The sequence below is a fragment of the Scyliorhinus canicula genome, chromosome 4, assembly GCF_902713615.1.
Source record: "Scyliorhinus canicula chromosome 4, sScyCan1.1, whole genome shotgun sequence".
Classification (NCBI taxonomy): domain Eukaryota; kingdom Metazoa; phylum Chordata; class Chondrichthyes; order Carcharhiniformes; family Scyliorhinidae; genus Scyliorhinus; species Scyliorhinus canicula.
In genome coordinates this window covers 99,454,186-99,479,922 of record NC_052149.1, presented here as the reverse complement: position 1 = coordinate 99,479,922, position 25,737 = coordinate 99,454,186, and the positions used below count along the sequence as shown (strand labels likewise).

Genomic DNA, 25,737 nt, shown 5'->3' with positions numbered 1-25,737 from the left:
GTAAGTTATGTGTTAACTATATAGGAAGCTGCATTGCCAATTGACAATTTTATTATTAGTCATCGTTCTTGAGATTTGAAAGCTATGTGCCTGTCTGACTAAAATGCATGCAAATTAACTGAAACTATAAAAACAATATTAGAGCAATTTTTTTCTATATTTATATTTTAATTGTAATGTTACCTACTTCTTTCGGAGTACCACTCTGGCAATAATTCCCTCTACAGATCTTTCCTTTTGCCATAGAGTGTTAACACGTTATTGTCTTGCAAGTTCTTCAATGCATGCCCTTGATGCTCACTTAATCATCTCTGACTTTCTTCTCTTCCCATCTCTGGCACCCGCTTATAAATTTTAAATTAAAGTATGTCTCCTAACCTTGATCAATATAAAACAGTACTTGCAGTCCTTTATTCAAAGATCTGGGAAGCATAGCTTTAACAAGCTATCTACCAGAAAGGGGAGGTACTGCCTTACGGAAATGAAAACGGCGACTAGCGAATAGGGCATCAAATGAGAACTGATAAAGGAGGGAATTAGGGTTTAACCATGCTGGCATTTAGATATTCAATTTGCTGTTGTGCCTCTATTGTAATCTTGCTGATATGTATGTATTTTATACCTTTACAAAAACAAAATTATCACAAAATACTGTATTTTGAACAAAAGTCATGAAATTTGATAAGTAGCTCCTATTAATGTTTACAGTACCAAATACAGATTCCACTATTGTATGGGATATTTTCATATGACATATAATGGCCACATTGGTACTTTTCAGGGAGATAGTTACTATAAAACAGGTTACGAATTGTGATCTACATCAATCAGATGACTGACATAATTAGGAAACATGAGGGAGGCACGTTTTTCCCCCATCACAAATAACAAAAATCCTTTTGCACATGGGAATCAAATTGCAGTTTGGAACTTTGTTTCTTCGGGGTTGTAAATTTTTTTTTTACAGTTCTATCTTTCTGTTTATGTGCCACAAGAGTGGCTGCACTTTCTTCCCCCATCACGCTCTCTTAGACCACTGCCAATGACCTTGTTGCTGTTGCTCATTATGCTCTCCCTTAATTTGCTCTGTTTTAATTACCTTTGCTCAAGAGTCGCCAGGTATCTTTCTGATACCACCACAGGGTTCAAAGCTAAGTACTGATCAATGACTCGATACACCAGTTAGTAAGTTTGAAATCAATACACATTTATTTACACACACAGTCAATTATTACTCGTGCATAAACTCTACTCGCTAAACTATAACTACTACTAAAAGCCTATACTTAGCTTCGAGTGGTCCACTCAGTCAGAGGAACAATGGCCGTTGTCCGGTTCTGATACTGCTGGCTTCGAACTAGTACAGAATAGTAGCTAGGAGCGTCTATCTCTTAGCGTGCATTGACCTTAGACTTACTTGGTTGGTGCTTGGCAGCCTCTCGCCGCTGAGAGCTAAATGCCACGTTGAAGATGGAGAGGAGTAAGAGAAGAGAGCGAACTGACCTTGGGCACTCTGCTTTATACCCCAAGGGGTTTCGCGCCCTTCTGGGAGGACCCCGGACTTGGTCCCAATTAATTATGGAGCTGAGTCCACAAAAGATCAGCCATGATCTAATTGAATGGCGGAGCAGGCTCGAGGAGCCAGATGGCCTACTCCTGCTCCTAGTTCTTATGTTCTTATGTCCCAATCGTTCGTGTTGATTTTCTCCAATACCGGGTTTGTTCACTGATGGTTGGGCGTGCCCTATGTAACCGTGGGCCTGCCTTTGTTTTAGCCCCCACTGGCACCGGGGAGTCTGTCCTGGTCTTGATTGTTTCAATGTTTCCTTTTTGTCCCTGGAGATAGTTCATTAATATGCTAATGGCTATTGGTTTCAGTTCTGTCTGGGTTCTGCAAGTCCTAATACACAGGAAACCTTGCACCTGCTTGTTTCCTCTAGTGCTGTCCATTTTTCCCTGCACTCTTTGCGAGTGTCTATTTTGAAATCGGGACGTGGCCACCCCAGGTGGCTACATTGCCCAGTTCCCTCCCGAAGCTACGCACCAAGAATAAAAAAATATATATTTTTATTCTCCTTTTTCACATTTTCTCCCAAATTTACACCGAACAATAATCAATAACTAATGTAAAGTCAATTCCCATATCAATAACAATGACCCCATCCTCCCACCAAACCCCCAAACATTAGCCCGCATGTTAACATAAAGAAATTACAAAAAGGAATCCGGAATCACCCATAGTCACCATTAACACATAATACAGTCCCCCTTGGCTTTCAGTCGATCAACGAGGCGAAGGCTACCACATCTGCCTCCGCACCCATTTCCAACACCGGCCGGTCCGACACCCCGAATATGGCCTCCCGAGGGTCCGGGTCCAGTTTCACGTGCACCACTTTAGAGATTAACCTAAAAACCTTCTTCCAGTAATCCTCCAGCTTTGGACAGGACCAAAACATATGAATGTGGTTTGGCACCCCCGCCCCTTCGATGTTCACACACATCTTCTACCCCCTCAAAGAGCCTGCTCATCCTCAAAGGACTTTATATTTTAATTCCACCAACCACCACCAGAAGGCAAATGCCACAGTCTCTGCTTGATACCTTCCCACACAATGCAATTTAGTTTGGAAACTGAGTTTACTGGAAATTAAAGCCCATTCTTTGCTCCAAGCATTTTTGATTTTGATGCTTCGTGTCATAGAACCAATTGATGAATTTTGTTATGAATGGTATTTTCAGCGTAGACCTCTGAATATGTGTTTTCCTTAATTGAAACATATTGTGTAAGTATAGAATAAATAGGATGCTGAATTATATTTGTGATGCCGTATACTTTTCTAATGCTGTGGTCATAAATTAGCCTGCAAAAGAAATCAAGCTGACCTGCCCCAAGGGCTGTTCCGGATTGTCCAGAGAATTGTTTGCTTCTGCCCTTATTTGCACATAAAATGTAGACGTGTGGGTAGGTGTGCATGTGCTTAAAGTGTGATTGTGCTTATAAAGTAGAATTGTCAGGATAGAGGGTTGGTGGAGATATTTTGGCATACAGTGCCAGCATAGAGCAGTTTGACTGAATGGCCTGTTGCAGTTCGGCTACTCCTATGCAATCAAATACTAATATGCTGGGCAAGCATATTTGAAATGTTAAATTTTGATTTCCTGTTGTAAGTTCAGATCTACAACTTTTAAAATAAAAATTAATTTTGGGATTGAAGAATAATATGAAGGAATTATATAATCACAACCTTTTGAGCTGGTGGTGTGTCTTTGTGGCTGTTTTTGAGTTTTGGGCCTGCTGTTGATATTCTTTCAGGCAAAGTGTTTCAATTCTCTCCATGTACAGTCTGTCTTGCATACAGCAGTGTGCTCATACTGGTCAATATCTAACTGTACAGTAGCATAACCTGGAAAACAAACCAAGAATGCTTGAAAAACTCCCACGTTTGGCAACGTCTGAAAGGAGAGAGAACAGAGTTAGCATTTTGAGTCTTGTTTGGCTCTTCTTCAGAACTGAGAGGGAGGAAAATTTGTTGAAAATGAAATGAAATAAAAATTGCTTATTGTCACAAGTAGGCTTCAAATGAAGTTACTGTGAAAAGCCCCTAGTCGCCACATTCTGGCGCCTGTTCGGGGAGGCTGGTACGGGAATTGAACCATGCTGCTGGCCTGCCTTGGTTGGCTTCCAAAGCCAGCGATTTAGCTACTGTAGTTGGAAGAGATTGCAACAAAAATGTTGCAAACCTAAGAACAAGAGATAGATGGCCAGGGGTGGGAAATGGGGAAGGAGTATTTTTGCATTGAGACAAAAATGTATAGGATATAAAAAAGGGGCTAAGATGACGGAGAAAGGTCACAGTCTAAAGTTGTTAAACTCAATGTTGAGTCCTGAGGGCTGAGACATGCCTCATCGGAAGATGAGATGCTGTTCCTCTGGCTTACACTGGGCTTCACTGGAGCATTGCAACAGGTCAAGGCAAGCAACAGGAAGGCTGGGGTCATGTTTGCAAACTGAATGAAGGTCTTCCGCAAAGTGGTCACCCAGACTACATTTAGTCTTGCCAATGTAGAAAAGACCACATTGGGAGCAACAAATACAATAAGCCAAATTAAAGGAAGTGCAACTGGAACGCTGCTTTACATGAAAAGTGTGTTTGGGGCCTTGAATGGTGAGGAAGGAGTATGTATTGCGCCTTCTGTGATTGAAAATGAAGATAATGTTGGAACGGGATGGGGATTTGGGTGTACTGAAGGTGCATGACCAGGGTGTCATGGAGGGAGTGGTTCCTGTAGAATGCTGACAGGTGGGATAAGGATGGAATAATTAGACAAATTAGTTATTACTTGGAACATAAGAACTAGGAGCAGGAGTAGGCAATTTAGCCTCTTAAACCTGCTCCACCGTTCAGAAAGATCATGGCTGACCTCTTTATGGCCTCATCTGTTTTGTGGTGGCATCATTCTGGAATTGGTGGAAATAGTGGAGGATGACCCTTTGAATGCAGAGGCTGGTGGGGTGAAAAGTGAAGTCAAAAGGCATAGTCATGATTCTGGCAGGGAGGAGAATGGTTGAGGGCAGAGGTGCAAGAAATGGGTCAAATCTGCTTGAGTGCCCTGTCAGTCACTTGGGGACCTGCAAGGGGGGGTGGGGGGGGTGGGGGGGACACACCTCATTTAAGAAGGTGGCATCATCAGAACAGATGTGATGGAGGTGGGAAAAGGGAGACTGGGATGGAATCCTAAATGGAAGCAGGGTGATGGCAAACTGAAACATTCAGTGAGACAATCTTTAATTTTTGACACAAATTACAGTGTACCATAACACAAATGTGTATATATATAATTTTTCTGCAATAAATGCAGCCAAAATATTGGAGAATTGTGTTTTGAAATTCCCATCCTTAAATTATATTAAGCAACTGAAACTGATTGCTTATAATGACGCATCTTATGCTAATCTCAGTGATGGTTTTTCAAGTGCAGGAGGATTTATAATTTTTTTCCTGGGAGAGAAAGGTAAATGTTGTGCTTATTTCACTCACATCTCTTCCTTATAGGAAAAGACTTCCCTCTTTAATAATTTCTTCAGTCACTTTTTCGAGCTAGCCCCTCTTTTCATCAGTCATTTAATTGGTAACTGCTATCAACCCACTTGTTCTTGTGAACCTCCGTGATCTCTAGCATCTGTTTTAGGCTCGCTATGTTAATGCATGCTCTCTTTTAATTGAAGCATTTTGTCGAGTAGACATTCTCCCAAAGGGACTTATTGTCTGTGTGACACTCTATAGGTACTGTTCCCCAATAACCTATTCCATTTTAAATTTCAGTTTATATTGATACATAAAAATTGCTTGATCTACTGCCTCCAGTAGGGCATGTGTCTCCAATGCCAATGTACTTTTTACCACTCTTAAATTTTTTTAGTTTCCCATGCCAAAGCACAACATTTACTTTTCTCTCCCAGGAGAAAAATTATAAATCCTCCTGCACTTGAAAAACCATCACTGAGATTAGCATAAGATGCGTCACTATAAGCAATCAGTTTCAGTTGCTTAATATCATTTAAGGATGGGAATTTCAAAACACAATTCTCCAATATTTTGTTTGTTCTAACGATTACTTCAACCTTGGGGCCACTCATTTTAGTGCTTAACTCTAAAACATCTTCAGACCATAAGGCATAGGTGCCGAATCGGGCCATTCGGACCATCTAGTCTGTCCACCATTCGACCCTGGCTGATATGTTCCTCGTCCCTATTCTCCTGCCTTCCCCATTACTCTTGATTCCCTTTTTAATCAAGAAAACCCCATGTTAATCAAGAACACCAGATTTGTGCTCGAGGTGCTGTTACTTACAGGTCTACAGACCAAGAGCTGGAAGCTAAAATTAGACAAATTAGTTATTGCTTGGAACATAAGAAATAGGAGCAGGAGTAGGCAATTTAGCCTCTCAAGCCTGCTGCACCATTCAGAAAGATCATGGCTGACCCCTTTATGGCCTCAACTCTACTGACCTGCCCATTTCTCCTTCAACCCATTACTAATTAAAAATCTGTCCAACTCCTCAAATTTACTCACTGTTCCAGCAACCACTGTGCTCCGGGGTAGCGAATTCCACAGATTCACGACCCTTTGGGAGAAACAGTTTCCCCTAATCTGTTTTAATTTGCTACCCTTATCCTGAGACTATAACCTCTCGTTCAAGAATGCCCCACAAAAGGAAGCATCCACTCCCTGTCGACATTATCTGTACTATTTATCATGTTATATACCTCCATTTGATCTCCACTCATTCTTCTAAATCATAAGACCATAATACATAGGAGCAGAATTCGGCCCATCGAGTCTGCTCCATCATTTAATCATGGCTGATATGTTTCTCGCTCCATTCTCCTGCCTTCTCCCCATAACCCCTTATTAATCAAGAACCCATCTATCTCTGTCTTAAAGACACTCAATGATTTGACTTCCACAGCCTTCTGCGGCAATGAATTCCACAGATTCACCATCCTCTGGCGGAAGAATCTCCTCATCTCAGTTTTAAAGGATTGTCCCTTCAGTCTGAGGCTGTGGCTCTGGAATCAATCTAGTGAACCTCCTCTGAACTGCCTCAAATGCCACTACATGTTTCCTCAAATAAGGGGACCAAAACTGTGCACAATACTTCAGGTGCGGTCTCACCAATGTCTTCTATAGTTGCAACAATACTTCCTTACCTTGATACTTTATTTCTTTAGTCATAAATGCCAACATTCCATTTGCTTTCTTTATTACCTGCTGTTACCTGGATGCTAGTTTTCTGCGACTCATGCATGAGGTACCCAGATCACTCTGCACTGGAGCACCCCAAAGCCTCTCCCCGTTTAGATAATAAGTTGCCTTTCCATTTTTATGACCAAAATGGACAACCTCACACTTATACCAGCACTGTAGCACAAGTGAATAGCATTGTGGCTTCACACGTCAGGGTCCCAGGTTCGATTCTCCGCTGGGTCACTGTCTGTGTGGAGTCTGCATGTTCTCCCCGTGTCTGCGTGGGATTCCTCCGACTGCTCCGGTTTCCTCCCACAGTCCAAAGACGCGCAGGTTAGGTGGATTGGCCATGCTAAATTGCCCTTAGTGTCCAAAAAGGTTAGGAGGGATTATTGGGTTACGGGGATAGCGTGGAAGTGAGGGCAAGTGGATCTGTGCAACTCGATGGGCCGAATGGCCTCCGTCTGCATTGTATGTTCTATGTACTTATCCACGCAAAACTCCATCTGCCATGTTTTGGCCCACTCACCGACCTATGCCCATTTGTAAGGTTCTTATTGCAACTTACTGCCCCACCTTTTTTAGTGTCATCTGCAAATTTGGCTATAGAACCATCTATCCCAGTATCCAAGTCGTTAATACAGCTTGTGAATAGTTGGTACCGAAGGAACGAACCCTGTGGCACCCGACTAGTTACATCTTCCCATCCAGGAAAAGACCCATTTATCCCGACTCTCTTCTGTCCATCAGCCGTCTTCTATCTAAGCTAATAAATTACCTCAAACCCTATGTGATCTAACCTTGTGTACTAACCTTCTGTGAGGCACCTTATCAAATGGAAGTCCAGATATACCACAGGTACAAGATCCCCATTATCCACTTGGCTTGTTACATCTTCAAAGGACTCTAGCAAATTAGTCAAACATGATTTACCCTTCATAAAACCATGATGACTCTGATGGATTCAGTTTTGACTTTTCAAATGTCCTGGTATTACTTCCTTAATAATGGATTCTAACAATTTCCCAACAACCGATGTTAAACTAACTGGTCTGTAATTTCGTACAGTGTGCTATTCCTTTATGAATAAGGGCATTCCATTAGCATATTTCCAATCCACTGGAGCCTTTCCTGTGTCCAGGGAATCTTTGACTATTATAGCCGATGGATCCGCCATCATTTCTTTTAACACCCTAGAATGTAAGCCATTGACTCTAGGGACTTGTCTGCCTTCAATCGCAATAGTTAATTGAGTGCTGTTTACCTATTGATGCTAACGGTTCTAAATTCCACTCTTTCTATTACCTCTGAATGACCCATTCCTATAGGGATGTTACTTGTGTTCTCCACTGTGAAAACTGAGGTAAAATGTTGATTTAGCTTCTCCATCATTACTATTAACTCTCTTTCCAAGGGACCAACATTACTTTAGTGACTCTCTTCCCACTCATGTACTTGCAGAAGCTTTTGCTATCCTTTTTGATGTTTTGTGCTAGCTTTCTTTCGTAATTTACCTCGACTCTTTTTATTACTTTTTTAGTAAACCTTTATTTATGTTTGAAAGTTTCTTAATCTTCCAGCCTGCCATTGGCCTTTGCAACATGGCATACCTTAGTCTTTGTCTTTGTATTGTATCGTCCTCAGCCTCCTTGCTCAGCCATGGATGTTTTTTTAACCCTCTTACTGTTTTTCTTCCTCTCTGGCATCTATGAGGAATTGAGTATCTCCTTAAACAACTGCCACTGTCATCAGCTGTCCCACCTGTTTGTCTTCCTACCCACTCTACTCTGACTAATCTGTCCTCATGCCAACAGTACAGCACAGTACAGCCCTTTAGCCCACGTTGCGATCAATCCAAACTACGCCCCTTCAATCTACTGCTGTCCATGTGCCTGTCCAAGAGTCGCTTAAATGTCCCTAATGACTCTGACTCCACCCCCTCTGCTGGCAGTGCATTCCACGCACCCACCACTCTCTGTAAGGAACCTACCTCTGACATCTCCCCATACCTTCCTCCAATCACCTGAAAATTATGTCCCCTCGTGACAGCCATTCCGACCTGGGAAAAAGTCTCTGGCTAGCCACTCTATCCATACCTCTCTCCACCTTGTACACCTCTATCAAGTCACCTCTCTTCCTTCTTCGCTCCAATGAGAAAAGCCCTAGCTCCCTCAACCTTTCTTCATAATCATGCCCTCTAGTCCAGGCAGCATTCTGGTAAATTTCCTCTGCACCCTCTTCAAAGCATCCTTCCTATAATGAGGCGACCAGAGCTGGACACAATATTCCAAGTGTTTTATAAAGCTGCAGCAAAACCTTGCAGCTCTTGAACTCAATCCCCATCTTAATGAAAGTCAACACCATATGCCTTCTTAACAACTCTATCAACCTGGGTGGTAACTTTGAGAGATCTATGTACGTGGACCCCAAGTTCCCTCTGTTCATCTACATTTCCAAGAATCTTGCCTTTAACCCTGTATTCAGCATTCAAATTCGACCTTCCAAAATGAATCACTTCACATTTATCTAGGTTGAACTTCATCTGTCACTTCTCAGCCCAGCTCTGCATCCTGTCAATGTCCTCTTGTAATCTGCAACAGCCCTCAACACTATCTACAACTCCACCAACCTTGTGTCATCGGCAAATTTGCTAACCCACCCTTCCACTTCCTCATCCAAGTCATTTATAAAAAGACTGCTACAAAGAGCAGAGGTCCCAGAACAGATCCCTGCTGGACACCACAGGTCACCGACCTCCAGGTGGAATCCACTACCACTGGCTGTCTTTCGGCCGGCCAATTCTGTACCCAGACACTCAAATTTCCCTGTATCCCATGCCCCCTAACTTTCTGAATGAGCCTACCATTGGGAACCTTATCAAATGCCTCACTGAAATCCATATACACCACATCCACTGCCCGACCTTCATCAGTGTGTTTCGTCACGTCCTCAAAGAATTTCATGAGGCTTGTGAGGCATGACCTGCCCATCACAGAGCCATGCTGACTATCTTCAATCAAACTATTTAAAAAAAAATCATAAATCCTATCTCTCAGAATCCTTTCCAATATATTGCTCACCACAGACGTAAGACTGATGGGTCAGTAATTCCCAGGGATTTCCTTATTCCCTTTCTTGAACAGGGGAACAACATTCGCCTCCTTCCAATCATCCGGTATTACTCCAGTGGAGAGTGAGGACACAAAGATCATCACCAATGGCGCAGCAATCTCCTCCCTCGCTTCCCGTAGTAACCTTGGGTATATCCTGTCTGGCCCAGGGGACTTATCTCTCCTGATGCTTTTCAAAATTTCCAGCATATCCGCCTCCTTAATATCAACCTGTTCGAGCCTATTAACCTGCTTCACGCTGTTCTCATGAGCAATAAGGTCCCTCTCCCTTGTGAATACTGAAGCAGAATATTCATTTAGGGCCTCCTCGACCTCCTCAGACTCTAGGCACAAGTTCCCTCCACTATCCCTCTTCGGCCCTACTCTCACTTTGATCATCCTCTTATTTCTCATAAAAGTGTAGAACGCCTTGGGGTTTTCCCTTGCCCTTCCCACCAGGGCTTTATCATTCCCCCTTCTCGCTTTCCTAAATCCATTTTTGACTTCCTTCCTGGCTGCTTTGTAACCCTCTATCTAGAGCCATGCCAGATCCTTACTTCCTCAACGTTAAGTAAGCTTCCTTCTTCCTCCTGACTAGAATCTCCACTTCTCTTTTCCTCCAAGGCTCCTTCACCTTATGATTCCTTCCTTGTCTCAGTGCCTTTCTTCCTTGTCAAATCCAATATGGCCTCTCCCCTAGTCGGCCTATCTATATATTGAGTCAGGAAACCTTCCTGGACACACCTGACGAAATCTGCTCCATCCAAACCATTTGCACTTGTTGTGGGCCAGGGTTTAGAAAACTCCAAAGTATGTCATGGAGTTCACCTGAGCTACAACTGTTTATTGATTTTGGTTACGATGAGCACAAGGGCCTGCCTTTCAGGTGTTATTCAACAGAGGCTTTCAGCATTTTTAATCAAAAACAAGCTTTATTCTACAAATTTAGTTTAGATTTTTATAACCACACAGTAAGCATTTTTATCAACTACAAACATAAATACCCCACACAGCTACAGTAATCTATCTATCACCCTTAATAAATTTCCCCCTTAAGCTGTTCCAATTTAATAACAAGATCCAGGAAAACAAAAAACCCTTTTCAAAGGTGTGGCCCAGCACACAACACTCAAGACCTGGTATGGATGCTCGTTTCCTTTCCAAAACAGCAGGTTTGAATTCCTTCCAGAAAGCAATTATTTCTTTTAAGTTGTGAAGTAATCTGGAAACTGCTTTTCAACTGAAGATAGAGAGACAAGCCAAGATACTTTTCTTTGAGTACAGCAGCCAAATGTGAAATGCAAAAGTTCAGAGCCACAAACAAGCCCAAACCAAAGCGAAAGTAAAAGCAACTCCCAGAGCCACAGCCCAGCTCCACCCACACAATGGCATCCCTTAAGCCATGTGATAAGACAAAAGCTTTAAAAAAAAAAAATTTAGAGGACCCAATTCATTTGTTCCAATTGAAAATGAAATGAAAATCGCTTATTGTCACAAGTAGGCTTCAAATGAAGTTACTGTGAAAAGCCCCTAGTCGCCACATTCCGGCACCTGTTCCGGGATGCTGGTATGGGAATTGAACCCGCGCTGCTGGCCTGCCTTGGTCTGCTTTCAAAGCCAGCTATTTAGCCCACTGTGCATTTAGCGTATTCAATCCAGCTACCTTGCAAATGTGTGGGTTGTGGGGGCGAAACCCACGCAAACACGGGGAGAATATGCAAACTCAACACGGACAGTGACCAAGAGCCGGGATCGAACCTGGGACCTCGGCGCTGTGAGACAGCATTATTGCCACCGTGCTGCCCCACAAGAACATTTGTTAAAGGGACACTTCCAGTTGCACTAAGGAGGTTCCAGTCAACATTAGTGAAGTTGAAGTCACCCATGACAACAACTCTGTTACTTCTGCACCTTTCCAAGATATGCCACCCAATCTGTTCCTCCACCTCCCTGCTGCTATTGGGGGGTCTATAGAAAACTCCCAATAAAGTGACTGCTCCTTTCTTGTTTCTGACTTCCACATACTGACTCAGTAGCCAACCCTCCTCGACTACTTCCATTTCTGCAGCTGTGATGCACTCTCTAATTAACAGTGCCACTCCCCCTCCTCTTTTACCTCCCTCCCTATTCTTCTTAAAACATCTAAACCCCGGAACATCTAACAACCATTCCGGCTCCTGTGAAATCCATGTCTCCATAATGGCCACAACATCATAGTTCCAAGTACAGATCCATGCTCTTAAGTTCATCTCCCTTATTCCTGGCACTCCTTGCATTGAAACAGACACACTTTAACCCATTCCACTGAGTGCAACTTTGCCCCTATCAACTGTCTATCCTTCCTCACCGACTCGATGCGTACAATTTCTGCATGTTCAACAGCTACCCTATCCTCTGATATGTAGCTCTGGTTCCCATCCCCCTGCATAACTAGTTTAAAAGCTCCCGAAGAGCTCTTGCAAACCTCCCGTTCAGGACCCAATGTATTTGAATGCTCCAGAGGCCTGAATTCTAATCTTGGAACTCCGTTCTAAGCCCGTTAGTAACAGTATTTTCATATTCACTGCAATCAACCCAGAAAAAAAATCACCTACGTGAATCATGAAAATGCCCGAAGGTTTCTCTCCATGGTGCCGATAAAACATCGCAGGGTCAGCTTTCAGCTGAAGACAGCCCAACTTTAACCAGACCGACCTCAAAGAAATAACAAATTCTGGAGGCGGCATTCAACCCATATACACATTTATTTAACTTCCAAAGCTCCGTTTGTGTTTGCCGCCTCTCTCGGAGGACGAAAAAAACACCTTGGGGCTCCCCGCCCAGGAAACAAAAACCTCTCCCTACATTTTCGGGTTCCCTCTCCCTTTGCTTGGTCACAAACAGGTCTTGCAACAGGCTCGCGAATAGCCCCCGCGTGTTGTGAAAACCTTCCTCCAATCCCCAAATGGCATTTTTAAATTTCTTCTAATTGAGAAACTCTAGAAGGTGGGGCAGACGGTCCGTGGCCTTGGCTGGCCCTGCTAATCGCTAATCGAGCAGGAATCTTTGGCGGGATATAAGGGATGCAAAGGCTAGGGTGCCTACCCCCCACGTCATAAAGAGCTCTGGCTACTCCGAAACCCCAAAGACCGCCACTAGCGAGCATGGCTACACCCTCACCTCCACAACCTTGGACATTGCCTCGCAAAAAGCTGTCCAGTATCCGACGAATCTTGAGCAAGACAAGAACATGTGAGCGTGGTTGGCCGGGCCTCCCTGGCACCATTCATATTAGTCGTCCACCTCTGGGAAGAACCCGCTCATTTGTGTCCTGGTCAAGTGTGCCCTGTGCACCACCTTTTGCTGAGTAAGGCTCAGCCTGGCGCTTGAGGAGGTGGAGTGCGCCCTGTGCAGTGATTCGATCCTCGTAGATCCCTTCCCATGTTCATCTGTAGTCAGACATATGTCCAGTAGGGAGTGTCCTAGTCACTGGGGGAAACATTGTAGTTTCCTTTGGGAGGCAGTTACTTATTTGCATGTATAGCAGCTCGTTCCCTTTCGGAAGCTGGAGCTTATCCGTGAGTTCCCCATGGTGATTACTCTACCGTCTATGTATAAGTCTCCTAATGTCAGTACCACTTTATCCTGTCTCCAAGTCTTAAAGGTGGCGTCCATAATCACGGGGGAAACTTATGGTTCTTACTTATGGGAACCATGGTGAAAGTGCAATCAGACCAAAGTGGTGCCTCAGTTGGTTCCACATTCTCAGTGTGACCACTGCCACTGGGCTTCTTGAATTATGGTTGGAAATGGGAGTGGGGCCGTGGCCAGTGCTCGGAGGGATGTCCTCATGCAGGAATTCACCTCCATTTTGACCCACGCCGCTCCTACTTTCCACATCCCTGTACTCCTTCTGCGGTAGCTGCCCAGTGGTAGAATAGGAGGTTCAGAAGGGCAAGTCTCCCATGTTCCTCCTCCTTTCTAGTACATTCTTTCTGTTACTTTGGATCTTCCCCCCCACACACAAACACTATGGTTAGTTTGTCTACCTTTGTGAAGAAGGCCTTGAGGATGAAGATAGGGAGGGATCTGAACGGAAAGAGGCACCTAGGCAGTATATTCATTTTGATCGTCTATCCTCTTCTCCGCCACGGAGAGCGGGAGCGCGACCCACCTCCAGAGGACTCTACCTATTCCACTGGACTTGATAGGTTCCAGTTGTGGATCCGTGTTCAGTCATGGGCTCTTTGGATCCCCAGGTATTGGAATTTGTCTCGGTCCTGCTTGAACAGCAGCTTCCCCAGCTCTGATTCCTGGTCTTCCTGTGTTCCTGGTCTTCCGCCTTCCGTTGAGCGTTCCCTGAGCTGTCACCAACCTCATCATCTCTGCTTCGAGTGAGGTGATCTGCTCACTCTGGTATGTGGCCGTCTTCTCTCGTTTCTGTACCATCACCTCCTGCTTCTCCAGTTGCTATTCCATCCTCTCCAGCGCCTCATTTAAGGGGCCTTCTTTACTGCTGGCTTCATTGCCATGGCATCCTCCTTAATGGAGTCCTTAAAGCTCCATCCACTGCACTGGTGCAAGGGCTGGCGGTTGCGTCAGTGACTCTGCCTGCCCTGCCATGTCCTGTTCTGCCTCGCTCTTCATGTCTGTGGCCTTGGCATTCCTCTCCTGGCTCTGTTTTTGTTCTCCTTTCCACCCCTTTGCTGGTTTGAGTTCATTTCTTCAGATGTTTTATGTTTCAGGGTGATGGATTTTGTTTGCTTAGTGTCTGATTTTTGGGTCAAATGTACCTAGGTTTGATTCTCTAGGCGATAACCACCTTTCATGCGACTGCTCAGCACATCCCCGCCACCAGAAGTCTCCCCCTTCTTATTATGAGATGTTATTTCAACAGTTCTTGATATTTTCTTCTGAGCACGTTCACTGCCAAACCTAATATCCAAACTGACACAACGTTTCTGTGCTCTCTGTTTCTGTACGCCATGTTCCCATTCCATGGGCCTAACCACCTTCCCTTTATCTTGGTTGCATCCTTCCACTGATTCTCGCCTTCTGGCAAGCATGTCACTTTAGTGCTAACTTTTGACAGTTGATCTTTGGGACAAATAGCCTCATCTGGTTAATCAGTATTACTATGTCCCTTTTCAAACACCCTGTTAATTTTTGCAGTCTTGTCCTTCTAATTTTGTAACATATGTGTGAGAAGTACCTGGTTCCTCAGTACGTTTAATAACCCCTTTAAAATCAGCAAACTTGTAATCTGTGACCACTAATTTTGTAACATATGTGTGAGAAGTACCTGGTTCCTCAGTACGTTTAATAACCCCTTTAAAATCGGCAAACTTGTAATCTGTGACCACTAATCTTGATGAGTGTACCCGAATAACCTAGCTTCCATGCCGCAAAATTATTGTTTTACCATCTGTATCTATAACCTTTCCTGGACTTTTCCTCTCTCTAAATCCATCTCTTTTATAGTATGACATGTCTCCCTTTTCGAAAATAGTTTCTGATGGCTGTACATTGTGCCTCAACGCTCTCCGAATTCTTTCTGAGATTTCTGCTGTAACGAATGCTCTTTTGCCTGCATGCTGTGCATTCAAATGCTCAGAAATGGTGGAGATAATCATCGTCTCCTCCCAAGCAGGAGGATGATCAGTCATGACTGAAGGAATTACGGGATTTCTCCCAAAAACCAATTGATATGGACTGGAGCCCCCACCGTAGTGAATTCTTTGCATCGATGGCCCAAGCTAAAGCTGAAGTTAATTTAAATTTGTCCTATCTGCCAAAGTTTTACGAAGCATTTCATCTATCACAGCATGATTTCTCTAGCACACCCCATTACTAAATGGGCTTTCTGCCGCTGTATTCATGACTATTATATTTGCGTTCTTGCACATATCCCAAAATTCATCGTTAGCAAACCCCCCCCAATTATCAGTGAGGAAGCTTTGCCGGTGGTCCCCGTCCTGCCCTTATCCCTTTTTCCCCACAATAAAACAGTGCCACTCGTATCTCCTTTATATATTTGTGCAATCTATTAAATAATAAGTGAAATCTATTCAACAATTAAAATCCCAATTCCATTCTGAAGCACTAGGGAACATTTCCTAACAGAGAGCAGCTACACAGAAACTGCTGGAACTGTTGGGACATAATGGGATACTGCAGCGAGCAGGTTCCAAACTCAAGAACATAAAGGTCCCAAAACCAAGGAGAAGAACAGAAGGGAGCTCCACAAGACCTCTCGTCAAAGGAAAAGGACAGAAATCTGGGAAAAGGTTCTGTTAAGAGAAGTTAAGAGTGAAGAGCAAAGGCTCCAGGATAAAGACAGGGCTGCAAGATGAAGACCTGGAATAATGTGGGTTTGCGAGAAGCCAGAGATCCAAGGAGACCTAAAGGTTGGTGACTCGTTTCTATTGGCCTGTGAAGCAGTGGTGTTCTGCGACATGACTGGGTATCTGAGAAATTGCATGGGATGTCAAGCTTGAATGCACATGATGCTCCAGGGCAAAGGAACATTGGAAGGAGAGGTTGAAACCCTGGAGGTGGATCCTTGATGAAGACATCCGAGTGAAAGTATCATTTTGAAGAAGATTCCAAAGCCTGTTCTTCAAGGGTGGAGGTAGGAAACCTTCATGTGGAAGAAAGAGTTCCAGTGAGACCAGTTGGCTCTCAGTGTGACGAGCATCTGGGAGGAATTGATCAGATATCTGTAGAAGTTGTTTTGCGTGAGATCTGGCACTTGGTTTCAGAGTATGGTATACCTGACCACTGTTCGCCCCTTGGTCTACATGGACTGTACTCAGACCACTAGAGTATAAGATAGATTTTGTAATTTGTGCTATCCTTACAAATCTGTGTATATCTGTAAAGGTTTATTTGGAGTGAAGGCGTAGTGTATTACAGTTAATCTTTTCTTATTTAATGTTATAATTCTTTTGTTAAAAGTACATCAGTTTCTGCGACTCTGTTCAGTAGCCGCCCTCCACGTATCTCAACAAAAAATAAAGCTTCGGGTCTAACAAGTCATCTTCCACCCTGGGAGTAGCATCAGCGTGGATCATAACACGATCATCTAGATTAACATGTACTGAATAAACTAATCATAACTGAGAAACTAGTTATTGCAATATAGCACTACCCAGTGGCCAGGGTGGGAGAATGCAACCTTAGTTCACAGGTTGGCAATCTGGAACAATGTTGAAAGTATGTGAATGTTGTAGACAATTGAGTTATATGATTTAGGTGCAAGAGTAGGCCATTCAGCCCTTCAAGCCTCCTGCACCATTTGATAAGATCATGGCTGAGCTGATTGCAACCTCAACTCCACTTTGCTGCTTGTCCCACCATAATTGTTGACTCAATAACTAGCCTTGAATAAATTCAATGACCTAGCCTCCACTGCTCGAGAGAGAATTCCACAGACTAACGGCCGCCTGAGAGAAAAAAATATCCTCCTCACCGTCTTAAAAGAGAGACCCTAATTAAACTATATCCCCTAATTCTATTCTCCCAGTATCAAATCTCCTCAGGATCTTTAATCTTCAATACGATTGCCTCTCACTCTTAACTCCCAATGGGCATAGGCCCAACGTGTTCAATTTTATCACACTATGATTACCTCCGTTAATGCTGGAGAAGTTGAAATCTCCCACTATCACTAGCCTATTACTTTTACGCTTCTGAAATTTGCCTAGATATCTGCTCTTCTATTTCTCTCTGATTGTTAGGGGTCCTATGGAACACTTCCAGCAATGTGATGCTCCTTTTTGATTTTTAAGTTCTACCCATATGGCTTCATTTGAAGAGCCTAAAATGCTGTCCATCCTTACTGCTGTAATTGATTCACTGATCAAAATTTACCTCAACCCTGTCTTGCCTCAAGATCCCTTATCCTGGAATATTGACCTCCCAATCATACCGCTCTCTCAACCATGTCTCAGTGACAACAATTACATCATACTTCCCGGTTTTAATTTCTGCCCTCGACTCATCTGCCTTATTTGTCAGACTCCTTGCATTAAAATAAATACCATCCAATTTTGCCAAACTCCCTGTGACTTAACTGGCCTATACCTCTATGCCTTCCTGTCTCACTTGCTGTCTCTTCTGATTTTGACTGAGACCCTAATGGCCCAGAAAACTGAAGGCCTCCCTCCAGCAGCAGCATCTCTCCAGCCTGGACTATCCTCCTATTTCAATACTCGTGAGCACCTGGCACCAAAATTAATCCGGAGATTACTACCTTCTGGGTCCTGTTATTAATCTGCTTCTGAGCTCCCTAGATTCTGCTTGCAGGACCTCATCCCATTTTCTACCTATGTCGTTGGCACCAATGTGTACCACTCTGTCTGTTTGCCCTCCCCTTCATCTCTCTTGAAATAAATGTCAACAAACACTTTGTTAATTGAAAATTTTCCTTTTAATGTTGTCTTTGTATTTTCATTGCAATAGACAAATCAGATTGCTTTGCAAGTGTACATTCTTTTGACTTAGTTTGTTGCATATTTGCAGTCAGTGGAATAAAAAAGATTTTACCAAAGAGGTAACCTAAGATGTTATGGCTGCACATTTGTGGTGAGAGGCTGCATATTTGTGATGAAAGGGGCAAAAGTTAATTTTTTGATAATGGTTAAGCAGGTGTAGAATACTCACTGATTTTATTTGTTGGTTTTATAGTCTGGGTCGGATGTTAAAATTGATGTAACACCTTAAACTAATGGCCAGGAAAGCCTGTTTTTCTTTGGTCTCGGCACCAGTTGCTGTTGTAACTGAAAGCAAAAGCATTGCACTGAAGGTAGTGCAGCTGAGGCCCACCCGTTTGACAATGTCACCATGTAGAAGGCTTTGTGTAAAACTAGTTAATAATGCCATTTTTCAATTATGTTGCATATGTACAGTGAGCTGACATTTGGAACTAGAACTTACCATTTGGCACTTGTTCTTGGAGAAATTGTCATCCAATTTAAATATCGATCTAGTGTTGTATTGTACAAGATCTGATTTTTGGTATAAAAGGTATTGTACACCTTTTGCCGAGACCACATATCCGTATAATAGACAATGTTTGTCCTTCCTGTACTCTTCTCACTTATCTGTTTAGACAAGTGTAATTCTCATTAGCATTGAGAATTTTTAGTCCCTTGTCTATCTAAAGGACATTACTCCCTTGAATCCAAATTGATCTCAGAGAATTTATGTACGTAATGTGAATTTTAGATGATCTATTTATAAGTTTCTCAAAAACAGTAATACTGAAATTATTAATTAATATTTGAAATGCTGAACTGGTAAATGAGTGTTAATCATGTTGTTCTTTCCTATGGTTTTTCTTTTGCAACTGAACAAAAATACTTTTGCCTTTTGAAATTATTTTGTTTGCCATTATTGGGCAATTTCAAATGATGTGAATTATTATATCTTTCAGGAAGGTGCTTCTGCGAGAAAGGCTCAAACTCCTGCTGTTCAGCCTGTTCCAAGGCCAGGTAAAAGATATTCAACATTTTGTTTCGACGAGTGTGCGCTAAGGTGTTGTCATGACTGCTGGTTGATACCGTTTCTAGTCTGTTTCTCTTCATAGATGCCATTGATGTAAATGAAAATTTAACATATAAGGTTTAAAGAATGTTTTGTGGTTACTAGAAAGAGAAAATAGCATGGCACCTGCGCAAAATGCAAATAAACGGCATTCAGATAAAACCACTTTGAATTTAATGACACAGCAACAGGACATTGCAGCACTGAAACTTGAATTTAACAAATCAGCAATGACAATGCACTGCTGTTATATTCCCCCTTAGACTGCCATCAATGCTTCCAGTTCAACACACATTTAAATTAAAAAAGCAAAGGCAAAATATTTAAAAAATTTAACTATTTGAGGCGTTGAAAAAAAGTCTTTGATTTATATTTTTTCACCTTGATAATATAATCATCTAAAAAAAAATGTTATTCTGTAGTAAAGATAATATCTCATTTTGGGGTTCATCAAACCCTTGGCTTGTTGAATGTTTCTAAAAAGATGCAAGGAGGAATGAAGCAGGTACATTTTTAAGACATTGTCGAGTTTTCCTAACATGACATTTCTTATGAATAAACTGCTTTCTGTCAACCTGTTTTACAGAAATGCCCTATGCAGGTTGAAAGAATACTGCCATAGCTGGATCGCCCACAGTGTTTAAAAAAAAAACTCCCATGAGCTGTTTGGAGGCTAATTCTAATTTAGTAGATCTTTCCCAGTGAGACCAGTCCTACCTGTCATGATCAGAGGTCTCTCTCAATACAACTATATTTAATTTCATGTGGTGTGTGCATATGATGATAGGTCATGTGTTTCTCAACTCGGATCCACATGGTTTCTTCGCCTCAGCCATATCTCAGTATAGATTTTTGGGAAATAATTGTAACATATCAGAAAACTTGTGTTAAAATCAGCAGAGTATGTAGTACCTATATAGAAACTAGGAGCATGTGTAGGCCATCCGCCCCTTTGAGCCTGCTCCACTATTCAATATTATTATGGCTGATACTCTATCTCTATGCCGTATTTCTGCTTTCTTCCCATACCCCATTGGAATTAAAATCTAAAGGTTTATCCATCCTTTTCTTATATATATTCAGTGAGTCACTGAATACATTCAGTGACTTGGCCTTGTATAAATGCGGTAAGATATCCCTACTTCTGAACTCAAATCCTCTTGCGGTGAAGGCCAACATACCAGGAGAGGCAGTAGCGTAGTGTTATTGTCACTGGGCTAGTAATCCAGAGACTCAGGGTAATATGCTGGGATTGCAGGCCGAATCCCACCATGGAATTAAAAGATGACCATGCTTGTCATAAAAACCTATCTGGTTCACTAATGTCCCTCGGAAGGAAATCTGCCATTTTTGCCCGGTCTGGCCGACATGTGACTCCAGATCCACACAGCGATGCGGTTGACTCTTAACTGCCCCCACTGAAAGGGCCTGGCAAGCCACTCAGTTTAAGGACAATTAGGGATGGCCCAGCCAGCAATGTCCATATCACAAGAATGAATATTTTAAAAATTGGCTTTCCTAATTGCTTGCCTCTCCACTTTCGTTGACTGGTGTCCAAGGACACCCAGATCCCTTTTTGCATCTACACTTTAGCCACGTTGTATTGCATCAGCTTTGTTTTACAGCTTTGTGTTTGCTATCTTGCCGTAATCATCTTAAAGCCTCCTTGCATCCTCCTCAAAACTCACAATTCCACCCAGTTTTGAGTCGTAAAAGGAGCTCACACTTTGTTTAATTTTCCTTTTCATTCTCAGTCTAATAATGATATTAGTAAAACTGATCTGACAAGCTCGCACTAATTATCATGAAGTGCTAAACAGGGATCTTAAGATAGGTCAGTAAAAAGTTTAACAGCAACTCCACGCTCTTTTGATTGTGTTTTATTCAGGTTCTTGCAGGCGAATATTTGCTTGATGAATTCATAATTTTAAATACACTAAATCACAAGAGTAAAAAAACAAGGTTTGCTCATTATATACAAATGCAGTGGGCTGGAGTTTTACTTCCGAGGCAAGTTGCAAGAGTCGGGAAATTTCCCAGCTCAGCGCATCCACTGTTGTATATTAATGATCTGGACTTGTCTATACAGTTCATACTTTGAGTTTTCAGATAGTGCAAACAACAGAAATTAACCTTTCAGGGTGATTGTATTCGATTTCAGAAGGACATAGACTAGTGAAATAAAGAGATAGGTGACAGATTATTTTGGGAGGAAGAATGAGCAGTGGCAATATAAACTAAATGGTACAATTTTAAAGGAGGCCTGAGGCCAACGTACAAAATTATTTGAAGGTGGCAGACCACATTGAGAAGGCTTTAAAAATGCAAATGAAGTCCTTGGTGTAGAACATCATGTTAATTATTTGAAAAGCACTGGTTTGGATTGGGTTTGTTTATTGTTATGTGTCCCGAGGTATAGTGAAAAGTATTGTTCTACACACAGTTCAGACAGATCATTCCATACATGAGAAAGATACATGGGGCAAACACAAATACAGAATGTAAATACATAGACACGTGCATCGGGTGAAGCCTCCCTGAACAGGCGCCGGAATGTGGCGAGTAGGGGCTTTTCACAGCAACTTCACTAAAGCCTACTTGTGACAATAAGCGATTATTATATTGTATTAAGGAGTAACAGCGGGGAAGGAGCTGTTTTGAATCTGTTAGTGCGTGTTCTCAGACTTTTGTATCTCCTGCCCAATGGAAGAAGTTGGAAGAGTTAATTAGCTGGGTGAGAGGGGTCTTTGATTATGCTGCCTGCTTTCCTAAAGCAGCGGGAGGTGTAGACAGAGTTAATGCATGGGAGATGAGTTTGCATGATGGTCTGGGCTGTGTTCCCGATTCTCTGTAGTTTCTTATCGTCTTGGGCTGTGCAGTTGCCATACCAGGCTGTGATGCAGTCAGATAGGATGCTTTCTATGGCGCATCAGTAAAAGTTGGTAAGAGATAATGTGGACATGTCGAATTTCCTTAGTTTCCTGAGGAAGTATAGGCGCTGTTGTGTTTTCTTGGTCATAGCTTGTTACCGCAGCTACAATTTAGGCAAGATATCACAGTCTCAAGAGTGTGTGGAACAGATTTACCAAAATAAAGGGAGTTCAGTTATGTGATGATTGGAACAGATTTACTAGAATAAAGGGAGTTTCAGTTATGTGATGATTCTGGAGAAGATGATTCTCTTTACAGTATAGAGGTTAAGGGGATATCAAATGGAGCTACTTAAAATCATGAATGGTTTTAATAAAGAAAATAGGACAATATTTCCAGAATGGTGGAAAGTCAGTAACCCGGAGGCACAGAGTTAAAGTGATAGTGAAAGAGCTAGAGGTAGCAAGAGGATGCTTTTTTGCATGAGTTGTGATCTAGAATACAATTCCTGAAAGGGTAATAGAAACAGATTGCATTGTAACATTGGATAAAAACTTGAATGAAAAAGATTTACCGGGCTCTGAGCAAGGAGATGATGAGTGGGCCTTTCTGGATGGACCGTTCAAATGTGATGTGCTGAATGGTCCCCTATATATCATCATTCTGTGATGAGCATTTCCACCTTTCTACCTCTCTTCCTTGAAGACACTCTTTAAGCCTATCTTTTTTGATTTGCGTAGAATTGCGTCCTAATTGTGTCTCCGTGTCAAATTGTGTTTGATGGCTGACCAATGAAATGCCTTGGGATGTTTTACTACATTAAATGTGCGACATGAATCAAGTTGTTTTAAATAAACAATTGAGCCATATATACAGAATTTTTACATAACATTAAAAATTAGCCTTTAATTTTGGCACAATCCTTTTAAAATTTCAGTTAAGTCATTGTTTGAGTTGTCATGTGTGCATATTAACATGAAAAATCTTTTAGATTATATACTTTAATATATTAAATGCAAAATATTTTAGGAAAAGCTATTGAATGGTTTAGAAGGATGAATTTTATTTTCCTTATTCTTTATTGAGTCTAGTCATAAGCTTTAGCTAGAATTGCTTTAAAGAATGCAGGACTGTCATGTTTTGCTTCAAAAGCCTGTAGAGAATCAGTGGACAACCATAAATCTCAGCTGGGTAAAAAAGAGCGAACACTAAAATCCAACTGGATAAAACCCTGTCACAAATGGTATTATGCTTTTGAGGCTTTTGTTCCCTCAGTTGAGACTCCACACTAAAAAGCAACTGACAGGCTTGTAGTATTTTTGTTGAGAAAGATGTTGTTTGAACAGGCCCTACCAACTGTAATGTAATTGATAAAAACTTAACTGCTGCAGGCATCATGTATGGTGGGTGGGGGGGGGGGAGGAATCAGTTTTATTTTTGTTTTGTTGGTGTGAAATTATACCGCTGATATTTGGAGAAAACAAGCTAATATTTTCATCCTGTAGTATTTCCTTTCATTGGTTTCTGTTTATAACAAGTTAATTTAAGCTGTTAGTGCAATGTTAGTATAATGGTCCAAAAGTTTAGAGCTCAGGACTCCAGTCAAGTTGGCTTGTTAATAGGAGGCAAAGGGTTGCTTTTGTGATTGGAAGCCTGTGACCAGTGGTGTACCACAGGCATCGGTGCTGATTCCTTTCTGTGTGTTATACACATGAACGACTTGGCTATGCATGTAGAAGGTATGATTAGTAAGTTTGAAGATGACATGAAAATTGGTGTTGTTGATAGTGAGGAGGGTAGTCTTAGGCTGCAGACAGATATTGATAAGCTGGTAAATTGGGCAGAGCAATGGCAGATGGAATTTAATCCTGATAAGTGTGAGGTGATGCATTTTGGGAGGTCTGATGAGGATGGGATAGGTAGGTCCCATGGGAGTATTAAGGAGCAAGGTGACCTTGGTGTACACGTCCATAGTTCCCTGAAGGTGACAGCACAAGTAGATAGGATGGTGAAGAAGGCATATGGAATGCTGGTCTTCATTAGCTGGGGCAGAGAATATCGGAGCAGGGAGGTCTTTGTCCAACTTTATAAAGCAGTGGTTCGGCCACAGATGGAATATTGTGTGCAGTTCTGATTGCCACACCATCGGAAGGATGTGATTACACCGAGGGGGTGCAGAGGAGATTCACCAGCATGTTGCCTGGAATGGAAAGTTTCAGCTATGAGAAGAGCCTAGGCTGGGTTTGTTTCCCCTGGAGCAGAGGAGGTTGAGGGGGATCTGATAGAGGTATACAAAATTATGAGAGGCATAGATAGTGTGGATCGTCAGAATCTTTTCCCCGTAGCAGAGGTGCCTACGACCAGAGGGCATAGATTTAAAGTGAGGAGTAAGTGACTTTGAGGGAACCTAGGGAATCTTTTTTCACCCAAAGGGTGGTGGAAATAAGGATCACACTGCCTGGGAGGGTGATGGAGGCAGATACTCTCGCAATATTTAAGAAGCATCTGGACAAGCACTTAAATCGTCACGGCATAGTGGGCTGTGAAACAAGCAATGGTAAATAGGATTAGGATAGACTGAGGTTTGACGGTCAGCATAGACATAGTCTGAAGTTTCTGTTTCTGTGCTGTATAACTCTATGACAAGTTTAAATCCGTTTTGCACCTATTGCAACTACAGAAGTATTGGCCATCAGTTGAGACGTTCATCATATGATTGTAAAGGTTCATCAAAGGTTTGCCGAAAGTGCAAGCTCCCATTAAAACAAATGGTCATCTTGTGGTGCACAGGCACCTTTGCCTACTGTCAACATCATTGCAGCAGCTCTGGATGATTGGAGAGCCAAAACGTTCAAGAAAACTTCAACAGTGCTTTAAAAAATGTAGGATAAGAATGCAATGCAGAAAATGCAAAGAATGGAACAATGCAGAGAACAGGTCAGGCGTCAGTGTTAGTGGTTTGAGGCAACTTATGAAGATATCTTGGACAAGTCATACTACCAATGAAGAGATGTGAGTAAGATCTGAGACCCAAATAATTCTACTGACCAAGATTAGGAGACAGTTGGAATTTCTTGGACATGTAATAAAAAACATGATTAAGAAAATCTGATGCTAATGGTAACAATTGATGATAAAAGAGATCAAGGTAGACAAAAAATGATCTTTCTAATGAGTCTCACAAACTGGATGAAACTAGCACCAATAGAGGATCCGCACCTCCAGAGCGAGATGCACATCATAGACAGCATACAGTGCAGAAGGAGGTCCATCGTTTCTGCACTGACCGTTCAAAAGAACACCCCACCTTGCCCCGATCCCTCACCCTATCCCCGTAACCACACCTACCTTTGGACACTAAGGGGCAATTTAGCATGGCCAATCCACCTAATCTGCAGATCCTTGGACTGTGGGAGGAAACCGGAGCACCCGGAGGAAACCCATGCAGACATGGGGAAAATGTGCAAACTTTACACAG

At 42.3% G+C, this 25,737-nt stretch overlaps 1 protein-coding gene across 2 annotated transcripts in view; it reads left to right on the top strand.

The window, feature by feature from the left end:
* The window catches only part of cdc73 (cell division cycle 73, Paf1/RNA polymerase II complex component, homolog (S. cerevisiae)), a 435,381-nt gene that overhangs the window by 219,459 nt on the left and 190,185 nt on the right, over positions 1 to 25,737 (top strand). For both annotated transcript variants that reach the window (XM_038794882.1, XM_038794881.1), the window contains exon 11: positions 19,279 to 19,336. In XM_038794882.1, the coding sequence (XP_038650810.1) occupies positions 19,279 to 19,336 (58 nt within the window). The remainder of the gene's footprint in view (positions 1 to 19,278; positions 19,337 to 25,737) is intronic.